This window comes from Passer montanus, unplaced genomic scaffold (assembly GCF_014805655.1).
Source record: "Passer montanus isolate IOZ18808 unplaced genomic scaffold, ASM1480565v1 scaffold40, whole genome shotgun sequence".
NCBI lineage: Eukaryota > Metazoa > Chordata > Aves > Passeriformes > Passeridae > Passer > Passer montanus.
In genome coordinates this window covers 3,556,423-3,575,640 of record NW_024368819.1, presented here as the reverse complement: position 1 = coordinate 3,575,640, position 19,218 = coordinate 3,556,423, and the positions used below count along the sequence as shown (strand labels likewise).

The 19,218-nt window shown below is 40.1% G+C and overlaps 1 protein-coding gene across 1 annotated transcript in view; it reads left to right on the top strand.

Annotated features, from left to right (window-relative positions):
- Positions 1-19,218, top strand: part of PCSK2 (proprotein convertase subtilisin/kexin type 2) — a 99,292-nt gene that overhangs the window by 58,765 nt on the left and 21,309 nt on the right. Inside the window, exons 6-8 of the mRNA XM_039718961.1 lie at positions 10,770-10,846; positions 16,334-16,422; positions 18,938-19,113. Coding sequence (XP_039574895.1) covers positions 10,770-10,846; positions 16,334-16,422; positions 18,938-19,113 — 342 coding nt within the window. The remainder of the gene's footprint in view (positions 1-10,769; positions 10,847-16,333; positions 16,423-18,937; positions 19,114-19,218) is intronic.

Genomic DNA, 19,218 nt, shown 5'->3' with positions numbered 1-19,218 from the left:
ATGCCTTCTCTGATCAAATCAGCCAGGCATATAAGGTTCTCAGTGTACCTGGAGGGGTGTCCTGAATTAGTCACCTACAGAAAATGCTTCAAATCTTGGAAAACATAATGGGCTCCTACAAACAGTCCTTCCCTGCTCCCAACATTAACTGCTATTAAAGGAACATGTTGGTGCTTGTGTATTGAAGTCTAAATAAGATGACTGTACAGTTCCTCTGCTCTGTGCCTCATTGCTGCTTAACATCAGCACTGCCAGTGGGGGAGAGAAGTCTATGTGAAGGAGATGTCAGGGTCTTGCTATTTAATGAAAGGTAAAAAGTTTCTGTAATCGTAATCTCTAGCTTTCAACTCAATCAAAAAGATGGAACAGCAGAAAGAATGTCAAGGCTGTTTCTCCTCTGGATTATTTCATATGGCCAGAGGGCACAGAAAGAGGCTTTTTCTGCAAAAGAGGCTGTGACATGTGAGGGAGGTGTGATTGCCTTAAGGAGAGATGATTTGTGTCACAGAGCTGTGTTTACAGCTGAAAGCTGGATTTCTTCCACTGGAAGTTGTTATGTGAATGGCTTTGCTGAAGCCCATTTTTAGAGATCTGGACCCTGAATGCTTGACAGGACCTGGGGCTTAGTGATTATTACCATCCATGCAGCTGGAGTTGGCACCACGCCGCTGATGTTGGCCCCTCCAGGGGGATGCACTGATTTATGCTGGCTGTAAAATAGCCTCAAAACATTGTTCCTTTGGAATCAAAAGGTACTCACATATTGTAGTTGCATTTGCCCAATATTATTTTCAGATCAATGTATGCTGCAGAAAGTTTCCAGATTTATTCTATATTAGAACCACCTGAAAGGGGATAATTTTCAAGTTAAATACATGCCTGGTGTGTAAGCAATGTGAGATGGTGCCAAAGATACTTACTGTGCAAGCTAACAAGCACTCATTGTCTGCAGCGTTTATTTTTCTCTATAATCAATGCACTTAATCAGTTGCACACTGAGAAAGTGCAAGGTGGCTAATCACTTTAATCATAAAGCACTAGTATTAATTTTCACTTAAGGCATCATCTATGGAAAGTAAATTAAGATTGTTGAAATGAGAAATGCACGATGAAAGAGCAGATGACATTTCTGCATCAGTTCTGGCTGATGTTTTTGGAATTGGCTTGTGCCTCTCTCTAGGGTTTCTCCAAGTAAACCTTTTCATAAAATTAAAGTGTCCATGGGAAAATGAAAGTGAAATATTTTTATTTTGGATCAGTTCAACCAAATTTTAAATATCTGACATCCAGAATGTGCTGAATTAAAACAGCAGCAATAAAATCCTACTCTGGTGCTTGGTGCACTAGGGAGAAGAGGGTCAGACACATGGTCCTCTGGAGGCAGTGAACACCATGTAATTTTAAAACCAAATTCAACAAATTGAAAAAAATAGCTTTCATTTCCCCAAAATGAAAGTAATACATTTTGCATGGAAAATGGTCCAAACAATTTTTTTAAGATTTTTCCATTTGAAAGCCTTTATTTTCTGTTTCTCAAAGAATAGTTACTTAGCTGCTGATATTTTTAAGACCCTAACCAGTGTGGAAATCCTTGAATATCCACCAACATTTAGATGCAACTTAATTAAAATTCATGCTGTAGTAATTTTTGGTTACCAAGATATCACGAGGGAAGTCTGAATTAGATGGTGCCTGTGGAGCACTGTTCCCTCACAAAGATTCATCAAAATTTGATGGGGTTTAGGGAGAGTTTTTTGGGCCCAGTGGTGATTTTGGCAAGGAAAGTCACAAACCTGCTTTTAACTACTGGACTTTCATCTGCTTTTAAAAGGAGAGCTTTGGCCAAGCCCTCTGGATAAGCCAGTCTTGCAAAGTAAAAGAGTGTAGGAGATCTGAAATTCACAAGTAGTGCCCTTTCCTTTTGAAATCAAAATGGCCTAAATACAGTAAATAAAGTAACAGATGTTTGCCAATACTTTAAACACCTCTCCTTCATTTTACTTGTAAATTAATTTCATTAATTTGAAATTAATTCAATCTTTTCCATCCTGGCATCTTCATCTTGGCACAGTTGTTTGCTTTGCATTGTTTGGTTTTATTTGTATGCATTTATGTTCTTCATGTTAATATTTTATTTCTTGGAAGCTCTGTAGGTAGTTAAGATATTTTTAAACCTCTGCCTTATTTCAGATTGCTTTGATTTAAGTATAATGTTCATAATTTCTGTTTCTTTCCCAATAGAAGCAGTATGCATAGTGAACATCTCTTACCAGGGAGCAGAATAGCAGTGCACAATGTCTTATAAAATGCTGGCCCCATTGAAGTCAATGGTAGTTTTTGTGTTAAGGTCAGCAATTTGACAGATCATGTAAACAGCAGTTTGTTCTACTGTGCATTGCCTTTATTTTTTAAGCTTAACAGTGAGAGGCACAGACTTCAGCAGAGCAATTAATGATACCAAGGTCTGTGGAAACATGACTGCCTGGGACAGCATGTTTTCCTGTGGAACAGGAGCTTGTATTTGATGAAATTTTGGCTACTTCCAGTACTGTATAGCTGTTCTTTTGGTGAAACTTAAATGTATATGGTAGTGGATACCTCAGTCACACCTTCCCTGTGCTGTCCTTACTTGTAAGCATTTATGCGGATTGGGAATTGTTGGAAATGTTTTTCAGGCAAGCCATGTTCTGACTTCTGTTAAATGAGGTAAATCTCTCTTTAAAGATGTACAAAGGTCAGGATGAAGACTGTGCTGTGTTCAAGGACTTAATCATTTCAATGCTAGCAGATGTTTTTTAGAATTTCTTCTTGTGAGAAACTAAATCACTTTAATTCAGTGGCACTTAACTCATTTGCAGGATTAGTCAACCGTGATACTGTGTCTGACAGATGTAGTTGAGAATCTTTCTGTCAGTCATCTAATGATGTCTAGGATACATCTTAAATTTTAACATCCAGTAAATTACTGTGAATACATTAGCTATGATCAAATGTACTAATCTTTAACAGAAGAACCTGGAATGATCATGTACTATTTAAAGTCTTAAATACTTGAAAAATTTAGTATGTGTGGATTTACATGAGCACATTCTGAAAATTCCACCTTTTCTCTCTGTAATTTTGAATTTAGGTGATTCCACATGGAATAAGCAATGCAAACTTTAATTAATGCCAGAAAATCTAAATTTGTGCATTAAAATTCCTGAGAGCCCAGCATGTCTTGACAGGTATTGGTCACATTATAATTCTTCCCTGGGATGCTAATGTGGTCAGCTTGCAGCTGAAATAACATGCAATAGGTCTTCAAGACCTTTTAACTCCAAGATTTGTAAATCAAGCTGTGTTTGCTTTTTGTGACAGAAGAAATGCAGGTAATAGTTTGCATTATGATTTTTGAGTCTGTTCTCTGAAATTTTCACCTCCTTTTGCTTTGTCTACAATGTCACTTTTATGTGTTCATTCATCTTCCATATCCATGCAATTTAGGTGAAACACCAGCTGTGTGGTTGTTAACAGTTCTCTTGTCAGCTGAGAAGCCTTTCATGAGAAGGAAAATACTCAACCAGTTTTCTGTCTTGTCTGCTTTCACTTTCAGTTCGTCTGCATCACCAGACTAGCTTTCCCTGTCCTCCCCTCTCCATAACCCACATGGTCTCTCAGTTGTAGGTCAGCCCCCAAACCACCTAAGCCACTTTGATTTCTCTCTTTGCAAAGCTCCAGTTTGGCTGTTCTGTAGCAATAGATTGGTGTAGCATCTAGAAGCGGTCATCTTTAACAACCTGCCATATTTGTTTTCTGAGTGCCATTGCAACCACAGGTCCAGTCACAGCTGCCTTTTGCTGTGAGCACTGCTGGTAATTGTCAGCTTTTTTTGACTCTGCAATGTGGGTGCCAGTGCCTGTTGATCATGCACTGCAGCAGGGAGAGGTTGGCTCTCCCAGCATGAGTGACCACTCCTTGCCAGACCATGTCAGGCTAAATGACTTGACTTGAAGGACTGCTGAGTTTGTATTGCAGCCTCTGAGCTACAGGTTTTCTTACAGTGATGAAAAAAAAAAATCTCCTTAATTCCCCCACATGCCTCTTAAGAAACCTTGGTGCTGGTTGCAGCCTCTGAGCTACAGGTTTTCTTACAGTGATGAAAAAAAAAAAAATCTCCCTAATTCCCCCACATGCCTCTTAAGAGACCTTGGTGCTGAGTGGGATCTGGATCTTGCTGTGTTTGATGAGAAGAGCCCATGGCAGATTTTGCTAGGTGTTGGGCTCATGGGCAGGAGCAGGATGGTTTAGCTTCCCTTCTCTTCCTGCTTATCCCTCCAGGAGGCTCTAAGTGCTGGCTGCCATCAAAACATTGCAAACATGACCTTTCCTGCAGCTCAGTGCCCAGCAAGCACATATTTGATGTAGTGATGGGCTTGTCAGCTGTTTCTTACAGGGACATAACAAAGAATAATGGACTTGGACCTCATTTCTCTGCTGCCAGCTTTGTACCTCTATTAGTTTTTCAACTTCAGTAGGTCAAACTAATGCATAATCAAAGTATCTGAAGGGGAAAAATATCCATTGGAAGGGGAATGTGGGCCAGGTTTTTTATAAAATGGAATGCTAAAACTAGATGAAAAGTGTGTTCAGAGTTTTTTTCGTAGAAGTAATTGCACAATTTGTATTTCCTATTATAATAAAATAATCCAAGGACCCATTTTTCTGTAACACCTTATATGCCCTTTCCCCTCCTTTTCATTTCCCCCGAATTAAAGAAACCAGGGAGTTCTCCATAACCCAAGGCTTTAAATTTGCTGCTTGCCCTGAAAATCTTCAACAGCAACTAGTTGCCTACTTTATTTTTATTTTACTAATTTTATTGCCTTAGTCTTATGACTCCCTATGAACATACCTCCTTGGTGTGTTGTAGGTACAGCTTAAAGGTTCTTGTGCATCCCCTCTGAAAATTAAGGAATGTTTGGCTAGGTAGATATAGGTTTCAGTTCTGTAGGTTAACTTGTTTTTGCCTTCAGAGCTCTGACTCTGAGCACTTAACAACTGGTGATGTGCTTCAGGGCTTCAGGTTTTTTCCCCATCAACCTGAAAATTGTGGAGCAGGCTAAGAATGCAAGAGGTGAATCATGAAGCAGTGTCTTTATTATAAACAGAAATTCATTTGGCTGCTTCTTTTTAATAAAGTCTCATGTCTGCCTCAATTTCTTTTTTTTTTTCCTATGACAGGTAAACATGCAGGGGAATATAATGGAGGATATTTCAATAAGCTGGTTTTATTTTTAAAAATTCATTGCAAAAAAGAATTCTCTACCTCTTAAAAATTCTGCCCAACGTAACATTTTCTCTGAGTCTTTGTGATTCCCATTTTTTTGGTCCTGTTTGACTCTACACCTCTGAGCTAAGCATTAGCAAACAGCCACAGGGTTAGATGACATTTAGCTGGATGTGTTTGGACTTTCATTTTGTTCACTGGGAAAACACCTGACAATCTTGGTACCTAAGAATTAATTTCCGATTTTTTTCCGGTTCTTTGGAGCTGGGAAATATCTGTGCTTAGGTCTACCTGGGTGGTATACAGCACTGCTGTACTGCCCATGTGCTTTACCCTGTGTGAAATAAAAAATGTGTTTACTCCACCCCTTTTTTTTAAAGATGCTCACATGCTGGAGAGCATCAGCCAGCAGTGTAACTAATGCTGGTTTTCTCATTGTGTCTGCAGGGGAAATAGGAAGGCCATTACTGTGGTAAAAGTAAAATAAGTGATTGTGTGACATTGTAGTGCTAAGTGATATGTAGAGAGGATCATCAGTTACTTGACAAAGAAATCTGTTTAATATTAAAAAAGAGTACAGTGTGATATGACCTCAGCAAAGCTATTTTTCTTCATAACTGTAACTAAAAAATAATGCTACCTTAATGAAGATAAATGCAAATGTTAAAGTGAGACTCCATGGTTTTTTTAACTGACTTTTTGTTTATTTACTTTTAAACCTAAGAAGTGAAAACCTTTCAGCTTTGCAAAGTAAGTTGTTAGATAAGAAGTGGGGGACAGCCAACTTGTCTTCCTATAAACTCTGAAGCTGGATTATTAGAATTCTTACATCTTGTAAGCTCAACAATTTTAACTGTTGTACGTTAAGCAGTAGGAACTTGTTTGCAGTCAGTTTATCTTCTTTTGACTGTAATTCCACTAGTTTTTCCTTTGTCATAGCCCACATGCTTGGTGATCGCTGAAGAAATTGAAGGTTTTTTTCAGTAATAACTACAAAATGAAATCACTGTTGTGGTGAGCTCTTTACTTGCTCATTCTGTGGCCAAGCAGAGCCTGTACTGGAATACCTGGAACTGGAATACCAGGAGGGCTTACAGGCACCTCAGGTGCTATTCTGGACCCAGGACACAACTCCATCAATTTCAAATGATGTTCTGATTTATTATTCTGTGGCTGTTTTGAAAAGAAGAACAGTGGAGAAGTGTGCTGCTGTCTTATTTATTATTTAAGATCTGGCTGGTGTTGTCTGGCTTAGTATTTTTACTTTTGTGATATACCTATAAGAGCTGGGTAAAAGGCTGCAGTTTCTGGAGAGACATGGCAAATTCCACCTGTTGTGAATTTGCTCTAATATCTTTGAACAAAACCCATTATTTTGTGGATATATTCTTGTGTTTACATGGTCTTCAAACCAGCTCTGGATTTGCTGGATAGAAAAATATAGGACATGTACATTAGTTCATATAGAGACAGAGGTATTTAAAGAGTTACAGGGCTTTTTTCATTTCCATTTTAAAATCCCCACAAACCAAACCAAAATAAAAGTATGCTTCCCATGGCAGAGAGGAGAGGACTTATTGTACAAAGACTTAGCAGCAGTGCCTCTGTTTTTTTTGTTAATGACCTTTAAGCCTTGCAGCACCTCTCCTAGGTTAAACATGTTGTCTCTTTTCTCACCTTTTGGTGGGCATATTCCATTTATTTAAGCCTGTGTGTACAGAACCGAATTTCATTTTGCCACCACATGATTTTCAGACGTATTTTAGTACCATTTCCCTGAGATGTTTTTTGTTGTAATTTGAGTTCATGGCTTTGCTTTCTTTTTGGATCAGTAAAGAAATAAAAAAAAAAAGGTATATTTTCCCCTTAGATCTAGTACAGGACTTTAATGTCATGAATAGAATCAGCCTGTGACCAGTGGGATGTGGATTTAATTGTCTCATGCACTAGCATGTGAGCACTGGCATATTTCTTGACTTACAGAGAAAAATGAGAGTGTATGTGAATTACACTGCAGAAGCTTTTGAAGTCAGACAAAAATTTATGGGCTTACTGCATTATTCAAGGTACATAATTTTATTACAGTGCTGAACAACTCATGGGACAACTGATTTATTGTTAGTGTCGTATTTTGCATAATGAATTTTTTCCACAGATGATTTTACTGCATGTGTTTTAAAAGGTACAAGGCAATTCTTTGGGAAATTCTAGTCTAAGGTTATTTTTAAGGGAAGCATAATTTTATACAGAGGCAAAAGTAATCTATTTGTGTCATGGTATACAAGCCATTACTTAATAAATGATTGAAAGGGTCTCATCCTGGGATCTGATACTCTTCTGTTAGTATTTTATTTGGTGTAGAGGCTAGAAAGCAAAAAATAGATATATTCCTTAGAGAGCAATACCATTCCTCTCTGTAATAGCATTTTTTGTTATATAATAGATAGTATTTATAAGTAGTTGTGTATAGATACTGTCTGATAAACATCTAATCATTCTGCAGCAATGAACTGGTTTTGACTGAACATGAGGGATTAGATTCACCTCGTTGTAACACCCAGTGCCAGACTAGTCTAAGGCCAGACCAGTGCTTGAGGCTGGAAGCTCAAGTTCTCCCTGAGGTTAAAAACCAGGCAACTACTTTTGATATTGAAAATCAAATGTTAAACACTTCAAGTCTAAGAGAAGGAACTGCCAGCAGACTAGTTTGGCAAGAAAACAGGGCACCTGAGTGGAAAAGCAAAGTGTTCCCATTTCAGTGGGCTATTGTGGCTCCTCATCTGCACTGGTTTTGATTGCAACCTCACAGGTTCCTGTGCTGATTAATTCTCCATGTCAGCAATAAACTCCCTCTTGCTGCCTCCTGGGGGCTCCAGCCTATGGAGGACAATGGCAAAACACAGATTTTAATATTCACTTTGCAAAACACAAAATGAAATATTTAAGCTGTCCAGTCAAGCAGTTTCCTTTGTGGTGCAATTCTGAAATTGTTTAATTTCTTACTTTAGCTTAAAAAAATTAACAAAAGCTGAGGCTTAATATTTGTAGATTTAATCTTTAAATTAGAAACTTGAAGCAGTCCATTTGTACTTCTCTCTGCTGTTTCATTATCCATTTCACTGCTTCCATAGTGTGGGTGAAATACTGCTTCACAATGCTGAAACTCACTGTCTTTTTTCAAAGACCCTAATGAAGATAAATTGCTCAGTTAGCAGTTGTTTTCTTTCCAAGTCTTCTTCTTAATTTTGCCCTTTGTGGATGGTTCCCACTCCATTAGTTATCTTTTTCCTATGAGTGCTGATCCAAAATGAAGCAAATGAGAGCTAAAGGATGTGGCTGCACAATTTGGTTTATAGCCTGCTAAAGGCATCTTTCCATAAAGGCATCTTTCCATAAGCTGCCTTACCTGGGGCCTGCAGCAGGGCTGCAGTTTGCTGTAGGGTGTCTGAATCATTCAGGCTGCAATCCCTTTGTCTGTCACTGCTGTGAACACCAGTACAGCAGCACAGCTAGAAGGGTTTCTCAGCCTTAATTTTTGCACAGGGGAATTCTACAGTCAAGAGTGGTTGATAGCAAGTACAAGGTGCCTGCATGTTTGATGATGTCCTGAAAAGTCAGCCTTACCAGACCCCCTTTGAGCTTAGGGTATGTAAGTGGGACTGCATTTTCTACTAAATGGGAGAATAAAACACGGTTGACACATGACTGTGTTTAAATTTGTACGATATTTTTAGAATGGAAGCAGAAGTTCTGAGTGAATATGAAGTTGGCAATATGTCTGTGTGGTATCTATGACAGTAAATTCTGTAACTCATTACATGTTCTGTGGAAAAGTACTTTTTTTTCTACTGCTTTTAAGTCTCCCCCTCAGTAATTTCAATTTCTTGAATTACGAGAAGTAGTAAAAAATAACTGCTTGTCCACCTTCTCAGTACTACTCATGAATTATAGACAAATGTCAAATTCCCCATTTTTTCCTGGCTGAAAAGTATGTTCTGTTTACTCTTAGGTCACGCAAACCTATGCCATTTAATGTGCTGTATAAGCAGTTGGGGTAATTAAAATAAGCAAATTAATCAGACACCTGGGCACAAAGACTTAGAGGCACTGAGAATTTGTGGCTATAGCTGACATGACTGGAAGGCATCTTCAGGCTGAAAATCAGGGCCTTAGCGTGGAGATATGGAGAGATCCATAAGGATCTCAAAAAGGAATTAATCTCTGAGCTGGAAGACAGCATCAAGCCATTTGAGAGCCATTCTGAAAATCTCTGCTCTATTCAAATGCTGCAAAATATTTACTGTCTGTGCTGAATATAAGCAACCAGGCTTTGAAGTGACCGCCCAAAAAACCCCCCTGTACAATAACTTGAAAGACATTTAGTTTTGCCCTCTAAGTATCAAGGGCAATGTTGTCCTCACTTCATCCTGGAACAAATTTCTGGGAGTTTAAGGGTTTGAATCCAAATCTTGGGTGCTACCAATGGACTGTCTATTCCTGTATCTCAGGAACTGAGATTCAGATGAAAGGGAATGTTTTTAGGAGCAAAGCTGTTCATGCACAAGTCTCAAATTATCTTCAATAGCATGCTCAGCCAAATCTTAGAAGGAATACAAGTACACATTAATTAAGAATTAACATAATTCTGTTCCTTGAGTATGATGATTATTAAAACATAAACTCAATGAACGTACACTTGAGAGGAAACGGCTAAATATTTTTAAAAGCCTAATTCTCAGTCACCCTTTATTTTTTCATTAAGAGAGAAAAAAGAAGATGGCACTTGACTTTCTGAAACTTTCTATTTGCTTCAGATCAAAAAGTTGCTGAATGTCCTTAACTGCTGATAGGACAAATCAGGAATGAATTAGATTTATATAGAAAGCCGAGACATGGGATGACATTTTGAGAAGTGCCTGAAAGCACTTTGTGAAGCTGTTGAGACAGCTAAAGGAATGAGAAAATATGCAAAGAGATTTTCAGCCATATGTGCTGGCCAATAATGCAGTTTTTGCAGTTGAATTTTGAGAAATTTACATTCTTAGATATTGAAATGCTTTTAGAAATCTGACTGTTGTAGTACCACAAATGAGGTTTTCAAAAATACTTCTTTTGTAGAAGATCCATGCGTCATGTCACTTCCACCACCGTTTGGAAAATGGGATTTCACTTTTACTTTGCCACGTAGTTTAATGCTGGAATACAATACTCTTGTAAGTGTTGATGTTGATGCTCAGTAGTAACCTGAGCTCTCACACCACCTCACAATTGACCACACTGGTCTACAGGTGGCTTTGCATGCCAGAAAGCATTGTTCCCTAGGCTTGCTGGTGTGGAAAATGGGAAATGACACAGCACTATAGGGACTGGTTTCTGTCCAGATACATCTCGCAGAATGAAGAGGGCAAAGTTTGCTATTGATTCTCAGCTTCTCATTCAATTTGTGTTTCACTTCATGTCTGTTCTTCAGCTGATTTTCTGTGTTCCTTGTGTTTTGTAGAATGCCAAAGCCAGCTACGACTTCAGCAGCAATGATCCCTACCCCTATCCCCGCTACACAGATGACTGGTTTAACAGGTAAATGGATTTTGGGCAGCCTGCCCTTCACTTTGGTTTGTGTAAGAAGTTCTGCATTTTTGTGAAATGTCTGTTTTCTGCTGAATTCAATCGCCACAGAACAGACACTGCAGTCTCACTGCTGCTTGAAAACTAGAGGTTACTTACAATGTCATTTTTTTAGGTTCATAGTTTATAAATGAAGTTGCTGCTCCAGAAAAGTGTATTTTTAGATTGTTTGGATAAGTGATGGCTACATTCCTTTTTGTTGAAAACTTTTTAAAGATTTCAGGGCTCAGACTGGGTGCTTATCAAAAAATATTTCAGGTCTATTTGATGTGGTTTTCATCTCTAACTTAGGATGACTGGATGGTCTCCTAGTTTTGGATGGGGGTTTTTGTTTTTATTTCTAAAGAAATCAATTGTAGTTCTGTCAGAGTGACACAACAAAGAAGCAGCTGTGCTTCCACCTCAGATAAGGGCTTCCTGGAATGGATTAAACAGTTAGGAGCTGTGATGTCCTTCTTTGTAGTCCTGCAATTTTTCAGCCAAAGCAAGATCTCAATGAGGTTTCTGCTTCATTTTGGGAAAGGACATCTGACACTTTTAAAGTAGTATGAATCCAGTTAGTGAATGGAAAGTCACAGAAAGACTAGGGCTCTAATTTGTGAAGGTCTGCTGACTTTCTTGCTTTATTTATGCAAAGGATCTTTTTAGGAGGCAGATACCACTTAGCTCTGGAGAGGAAGAAAATTAAAATTAGCTTTAGTGGGTAGCTTTTGTTGTTTTCAGTGTGGTACTTCATAAAATTAAGTATGTTCTGCCAAGTCCCATTAACACTGATTCTGCTACCATCAAGTATTTTATAGTGGGGCCCAGTTTGCCATCCTTACCTGTTCTGCAGAGTAAACTCTCCCTGGAGTGAGAGTTACATCCCAAAGTCTCTTTGAATAGACCTCAAGCATTCCAGACATGGCCGGGGTTATTGTATCTGGTCCCAGGTGCCCCTGCCTAACTTCAAGCACTTCAGTGAAGAATTGAGGGTGAGCAGCACTATTGTTTGTGACCCAATCTGTAATAATTGAGAACAGCATGATTCAGGTTGTCAGAGAACTGCAACAGTTTCCTCTGTTTTTTGGGGCAATGGAGAGTTCAGGTCGGCAATAGGAGCGGGGAAACGATGGAGAAATTACTTTGCAGATATCCTTTACTGTTCTTTCTTTTCAGAAAAAAATTGAATCAATACTTAGGAAGTATAACATTGTTTGTCAATGAACCTTGGATGCTCTATCCCTGGAAATGTTCAGGGCCAGGCTGGATGGGCCCTGAGCAGCCTTATCTCATGGGTGGCATCCCTGCCCATGGCAGGGAGATTGGAGCTAGATGATCTTTAAGGTCCCTTCCAACCCAAACCACTCTATGATATGATGAACCTTCAGATTTCTTTTGCAAGACAGGGAATTGTCCGTCTTGCAAGGTGAATCATGGGAGCAACACATTCAGTGGGGCATCCCTTTCTTGCCTTCATAGAATAAGGAAGGATTTAAGATGCAAGATTCTTAGTTTTCTGCAGGTTAAGATGCAAACCAGCACACGGTATCCATCTGTCCAGGAGTAGCTGTGACTGTTTTTCTCTGCGTATTTCTTTGCTATTCCATTAATTGAGCTGAAATACTCCTCTATAAGCTCTTGCCATGGCTTCTGACTCCTGAATTAGTGTTGCTGGTAGGTAAAGCTGTCTGTCTCTGTCTGTCCCTATGTGTAGCTGCACAGGTGCATCTGGATAGGGCATGATTACATGGAATATCTATTGAGAGAAACCTGAAGTAAAGGCTCCGTTTTGCACAGCCAGTGATGCATCTCCCATCGAATTTTATGCATGCAGAAGGATCAGACTCAAAATAGGATAGTGTAATATTCCTTTTTCCATAAAGAATACTTTTCTGTGTGAGCAATTTAAGTGATTTGTGGAACAAGAAGCAGAGGACTGATCACCAAGGGGCTTTTGTGAGCTGCCAGCTGCATGTGGAATGTGTTCATTACACTTTAAGAATAAATAGGAAAGGTTTTTGCATGGAGTATTCCATTAATCACAGCTGCTCTGCTTGTAAGCACAATTTCCCCTTCCATTTGGGGCTTTGTAAGACTGCTGGAATCACTTTGGCCTTTCCATCTAACAGCCACTGGCCTATGAAAGCATGCGGGGTGGTTTTTGGAAGGGAAGGGTGGTGCCTCAGGCAGGGTATTGCTTTCAGGCAGTTCAGCTGCTGCTGTGGGAAGAAGAGCCCCATAGATGTCTTGATAGGCAAGGAGTTTATTCTCATGTTTGCTATACTCACTGTTTGACTGTGTTCAGATCCACAGCTTGGGGACCCAGCAGGAGAGTGACACTTGGTTCCACCTGGGACAGAGCTCTGTTTGAGCCTGAGGAGCAGTGGGAGCAGTGAAGGAACTTGAATCGAGCCCTGTTCCCAAAATGAGAGGCAGCCCCAGAGAACTCAGTGGTTTTTAAGAACTACTTTGGGAACTGACTGATTTTGAACGCTCTCTCCTTCTGAACCACATTCAGTTCCTTGGCATGTACCACATTCTGCAGGGAAGAGGTAGCCATAGGAATCAGGACTGCTTGGCCTCATACTGCCCTCTGATTTCATGTTGTGAGCATGCAGAAGGCACAACTCGGGCTCTCCACCTCAGAGCAATGAGATTACAAATTTCTGCCCTGATCTAAATAGCCAATATTGATCTCTGCTCCTATGGCCTTTGTATTCTCTATATACTCTCACTAAGATAATGAGTTAGCAGGGAAAAATTTATTTGCTATTTTGGAAACCTGTATTCTTCAGGTGTAAGAATCTTTTGCTAACTGTGGATCCAAACCAAGGCAGGAGAATTCTTTCCCTTCTCTGAACACTCAAATTCTTAGAGGCTGATGATGTCACGTGGGTAAAAAGGGGGTTGCATTTGCCCCACAAAGTGTCCATCTGAGCTCTGCATGTTTAATTGCGTCATGTGAGTAAAAAAGGGGGTTGCATTTGCCCCACAAAGTGTCCTGAGCTCTACATGTTTAATTGTTGCCCAATGCAAGCAGCTAAACTGGTCAAGAAAAGCAGGTGGTCCCAGCTATTGAGACTGCAGCTCTGCATAGCCCTCCCTTGCTGAAGATAGGATGCATGAGTCCTGTCCTTTGCTGTCTGCAGAAGCATTTCACAGCAGCTGAAAAGGAGCCTCAATAAAAATCTGTGCCGCCTCTGACACTTTCAAAAATACGTCAGTAGGGAGGCACACACAGGACCATTGGCAGTGGATTTTAAAACAGAATTCTTTTCAAAGACAAAGCAGAGTGAAATTTTCGTAGATAGTATAGGTATTTTTTAAAATGCAGTATACAAAACTGTTTTTCAACTAAATCCACTTCTCCCCCTTACTTTTTTATGCATATTCACATAAAATGCATTCACTTACATAAAGTTTATGTAAATCTTGCTCTTCTTGCTAATATATGGTTTACCTTTGAAGTAGCTTGTTCGCAGATGAAAATATTTTTGTATTCTATCCCCTTACTTTAAATATCGACATAGGAAAGAGGTGAACACTGAAGAGAAAGGCTGTGATTTGTTCTTCTGACGTGAGTCACTTCATAGAAACCACAAAGGGTTTATCAATGATACATGAACAGCAAATAGGGCTGAGTTGGAAAAGTCTGCTATTTGCCATTAATAATTTAACCAAATGCATTTCCACTAACTCATAAGTGATTTTTTTTTTCTCTCTAGTCAGCAGCACAATATTGAAACTGAGCTGCTGGAATAGAGCTGTTTACAGTCTGCATTGTGTGGGCCACTGCTCTGGAGAGGCCAGGACAGGGAGAAGACCTTCTAGTAAAACTTTTTTGTCAGGAAGGTCCTAATACAGTTTTTCTTGCTGTAATCTGGCAGCATCAGTGATGTTTTGCGCCCCAATATTAGTCAAGCCAATTTTGAACCGAGCCATTTATTCTTCTCTGTGCCCACAGTTGTCTAGATGATGAATGCCTAGCATTGCTAGCACCTACCAATGAATTCCTTGAGCAAGATCATGAGGGAAAATCTTGTTGTTTGATTGTTGATAGCAATTTCTGTAGCAGCTGAATAAGAAATCTGTATTGCTGTCTTTTCTGCCCCTTTTGTAAAAGAAAGCAGATTAGATCTTCTGTCACCTTTCTTTATGGAACTGCTTCTAAAAATATATTCTCCCAAGCAGAGCAGGAAAAAGTATGTATTGCTTCTTATCTTTTTATTAATGTTGCACTTACCTTTGCCAGGCACACGTAAAGGGAAAGAGGGGGAAAAAGATGATTAAAACAGTTTTGCTGCCTCCCAGGATGGTCCATCTGATACTCAGTATAACCTTTATAATACAGCATTTTGAATTGCATGAATCCATAGCATGCTGTAGGATCAGTGCCAGTTTCAGTGCTCAGAGTGGATTGATGTGAGCAGTAGGATGGAGTCATATATTGATTCAACATCTTAGACTAAAAAAAACCCTGACGGCAGCACAGGTTTCCCTGCTGCTATGCTATTTTTTAAAAACTAGGTTATGTTGTCTGTATTTCTCTTATCTTGAGTTTAATTTCTGGGATGAATTAAGAGAAAGGAAAATCCAATTTCCCTTCCTGCAGGAGCCACTGCCAGTGGTGCCAGTAAGTGCCACTGCAGCTAAAGAGTCTCTGTTGAGAGCTGCAAAGCACTCCACAGACCCAGGTATTATTGAAACACCATGTGTCAGCCCAAGCCTGTACCTCTGTATCAGAGCAGAGACTTTTCCCACTTGAGCAGAAAGCAATAGCACTGTAAGCTGGAGCACCTTGTCAGCTCTTCTGGGAATTAGGCACTGGATGAGAGGGATGCACGTGCCTTAGGTCCCACAGCTTTGGGCCTGGCCAGCCACGTGCAGCTCTGCACCCACCTCTTCCTGTAACATTTTTGTTTCCCTTCTGCTCCCTTCTTGGTATTGCACCCACCTCTTCCTGTAACATTTCTTTTGTGGGCAGGGATATGCTCTTTGTACGTGTTCAGACAGCAAAAAGGCAACCAGACTGTTCCATAAGGTTCAAAGTAATGGGTGCCATGTTGTCAAGACACAAAAATAAAGGAATTAATATTGATCTTACATTTATGCTGTTCTGTCAGGGGCTCTTTCTACTAAGAGTTGTTAATGAGGCAGAACCTGTCTCACAAGCTAATACGAAAAGTCCTGAATAACTTTACAGTTAAATGCAGTGTAGGGATACATGTTAACCTCAGAGCATGCCTCACTCCTCCTGCAGAGGGGAAACTGGATATTGCCTGCTTCAGCAAGGAATGAACTCATGCCAGTATTCAGCACTCAAAAGTTTTCCATGGAATGGTTTTCCTCTGCAGCACTGGGAGCTGACTGAGGCAAAACAGGCTCCCAGTGATCCAGCTCAGCTCAGCACATGCATTTGCTGGGGTTCATCTGGTCTCTCTGCCTTCCTTTTCACAGCCACGGGACAAGGTGTGCAGGAGAGGTGTCTGCTGCTGCCAACAACAACATCTGCGGCGTGGGAGTTGCCTACAACTCCAAAGTGGCAGGTATAGTAGCAATCCAAGGTGTAAATAGCAGAGACACAGGGTGTTGCCAAGGACAGGGCTGCAGATCAGTGTCAGACCATGTGTTTATTACTGTTCACAATAGCTAGAGAGAGGAATTTCTCCATGGCTTTGCCTTTTCAATCAAGGGCCTTATAAATAAAGGCTCTTTAATAACAGTGCAAAAGAGCAGCTCTGCTCCTTCATATACCAGCTCCTGTTTGTATGCTGATTTTCAGTGCTTTTTCCCTGCGTAGCTATAGAATCGTTTGTGGCAAATCTCATTTTGCAGGAGGTAAAGTATAAATTCCTGCTGCACTTAAAAACCATTTGAAAAGGCAAATCTTATGCTGCTCTTACTCTTTAGGCTCTCACAGGGCAGGACCTGCAGTGCTGTATATCTCTGTGGTTGTAGGTTTCATCTGTTTTAACAGTGATGCAGAGTCATAGGAGCAGATGCAGAGAATGGTGGTGGTGGTGGTACCTAGCACCCAGCATCCACACCTTGGGTGTATTGGGTATTTTTGCTTCTAATGAGCTCTTCTCTGCACATATATACTGAATACACTGCTTGGAGTGAGTTAGGCTCTCCACACCATGTGTGGAGATGTTGAATCTGAAGAAATCCAGTTTTCCCACTCTTCAGACAGTTCCATGATGAGAACTGAGGTACAGCAGGCAGAGATAGATGCTTATGAATTTCACTTCACTTTCTCTGATCCACACCAGAACATCAGCATGGCTGTACTCATTGCTTCTTGGAGATGGTCCACAGTGTGTGTACATGGACAGCTCTGCTCTGCTTGGCCCGCCCCTGTTTCACTGTAGTGTCAGGAGAATCTGAGGAAGGCTACATTTCACCTGTCACCTACACGACTGAAAGCTGGATCTCCACCACAGAAGGGCACCAAGCAATGTTTGCTGAGCTCTCACCCAAGAAATTTCAGTGAGAATTAGTAACTGGCTGGGCAGGTCTAATAAATATCTCCTTTCTTCAGGAAGGGTAACATCTCCTTCAGGGATGGGACATCCACAAAATTTACATTCTTTCAAGAGTTACTCTTCAAGGAATCTGAATTGATGCATGGGATTTTGTCTGGACCATGTCCATATTATTCATATAACTTTACAACTTCAAGCTGGTTGCTTAAAAATCAAGAGGTGTGACAATATTTCTGGTGACCAACAGCCTATAAATAATCTTCTGTGTTTGTCCACTTTGTAGTAAAATCCCCTCAAGTTTTTGGAAGTGCCAGCCAGCCTTCCCTGCCTGAGAACCATGTGCATTGGTAAGACCACTGTGTGGTCCATGGCACTGGAAGTCCATGAAAGTTGAGGGTCTGCTGCTGTCATGGTTTGGAGTCCATATTTGCAGAATGAATGGGAAGCTGATTCCAGATCTGCATTTTATAAGTATGGGAATCAATTTCTCACCCATTGAGTTTTACTTCATCATTTCTAGCTCAAGTTAGCCCACCAAGGACATCGAGCTTTGGTCTGATTTCAATTTGAAATTTATACCACATTTTTTCCAGCCTTATATTTGACACATTTGGGTTTCTATTGAATATAATAAAGCCACTGGCTTCTAAATCAGCATCCTTATTTCCATTCACACTGTTTGGCACTGATTTCTGCCCAATCTGTGTCCTAAACCATTGGCAAAAGCTGAACTTCAACTCAGGGGTACAAATTAAGCTTGGAATGAATCCCTGGTTACTCAGGTGTCATCCAGAGGCCAAGTGACAGGTTGGCTGTCAGTGAAATTGTCCTGTGTGTGAGGCACAATGGAAGCTTAAGGGCTTGCACTGCTGTCTGTTGCACTCTGGCTCACTTAGAGTCAACACTTTGAGGTTTTATGAAGTTGACATGTCCTAAGATTGTATCATTTAAACTCTTTAACTTCTACTGCAGTATGAGTTAAAGAAAGTGGGTTTTAGTTTGCTTTTTTCCTCCACATGCTGGCCGTATTTTGCTATTGCATCTGCATGTTGACAGAATGATATTTTTCCAGGAAATTGCTGTGTAGGATGTTTCCCTCCTCTGATTAAATTCTGGAGATGCACCCAAATAAATAGAAAAATTACTTGAAAAACTAATGACATGTGAACACAAAATGAATGTAAATTAGATGAGGGAGGGTGCCTTACTCTTTTTTGTTAGCTTACAAAATCTTATTTTAAATGCCATTGATATTATTTAGGCACTGGGTTTCTGAGACTGCTGAATTCAGTTATTTTTAAAGTGTTCTCAAAGAGTAGATGGAAAATACTGTGTAATTAGAAAGCTAACAATAAAGTTCTTTGTCTTTCTGGGCCATGCTGCCTTGGTGTTTAATACTGGCATCCTGCTGGGTAAGCACACCCTGGTGACATGGGAACGTCAAGTGCAGCATTACTGAATGGGTAAAACTGCCAGTGACTTAAAATACCTGTAACTGGGGGCCTTCTGCAGGTGCTGAGATCACATTTTGTACTGGGTAATGCATATTTCATGCTTCTGTTGATTAAAACTGCAGGTATCCGAATGCTGGACCAGCCGTTTATGACAGACATTATTGAGGCTTCCTCCATCAGTCATATGCCTCAAGTCATAGATATATATAGTGCCAGCTGGGGACCAACTGATAATGGGAAGACTGTGGACGGACCTAGAGAGTTAACGCTGCAAGCAATGGCAGATGGTGTGAATAAGGTAACACTTTCAATAATCTGGGTTCTGGGGCAGAATGGTGTGTGCATGCTTGTGCTGAAACCAGTGACTTGGGAACACAATGCATTTGGACAAATTATCAAACTT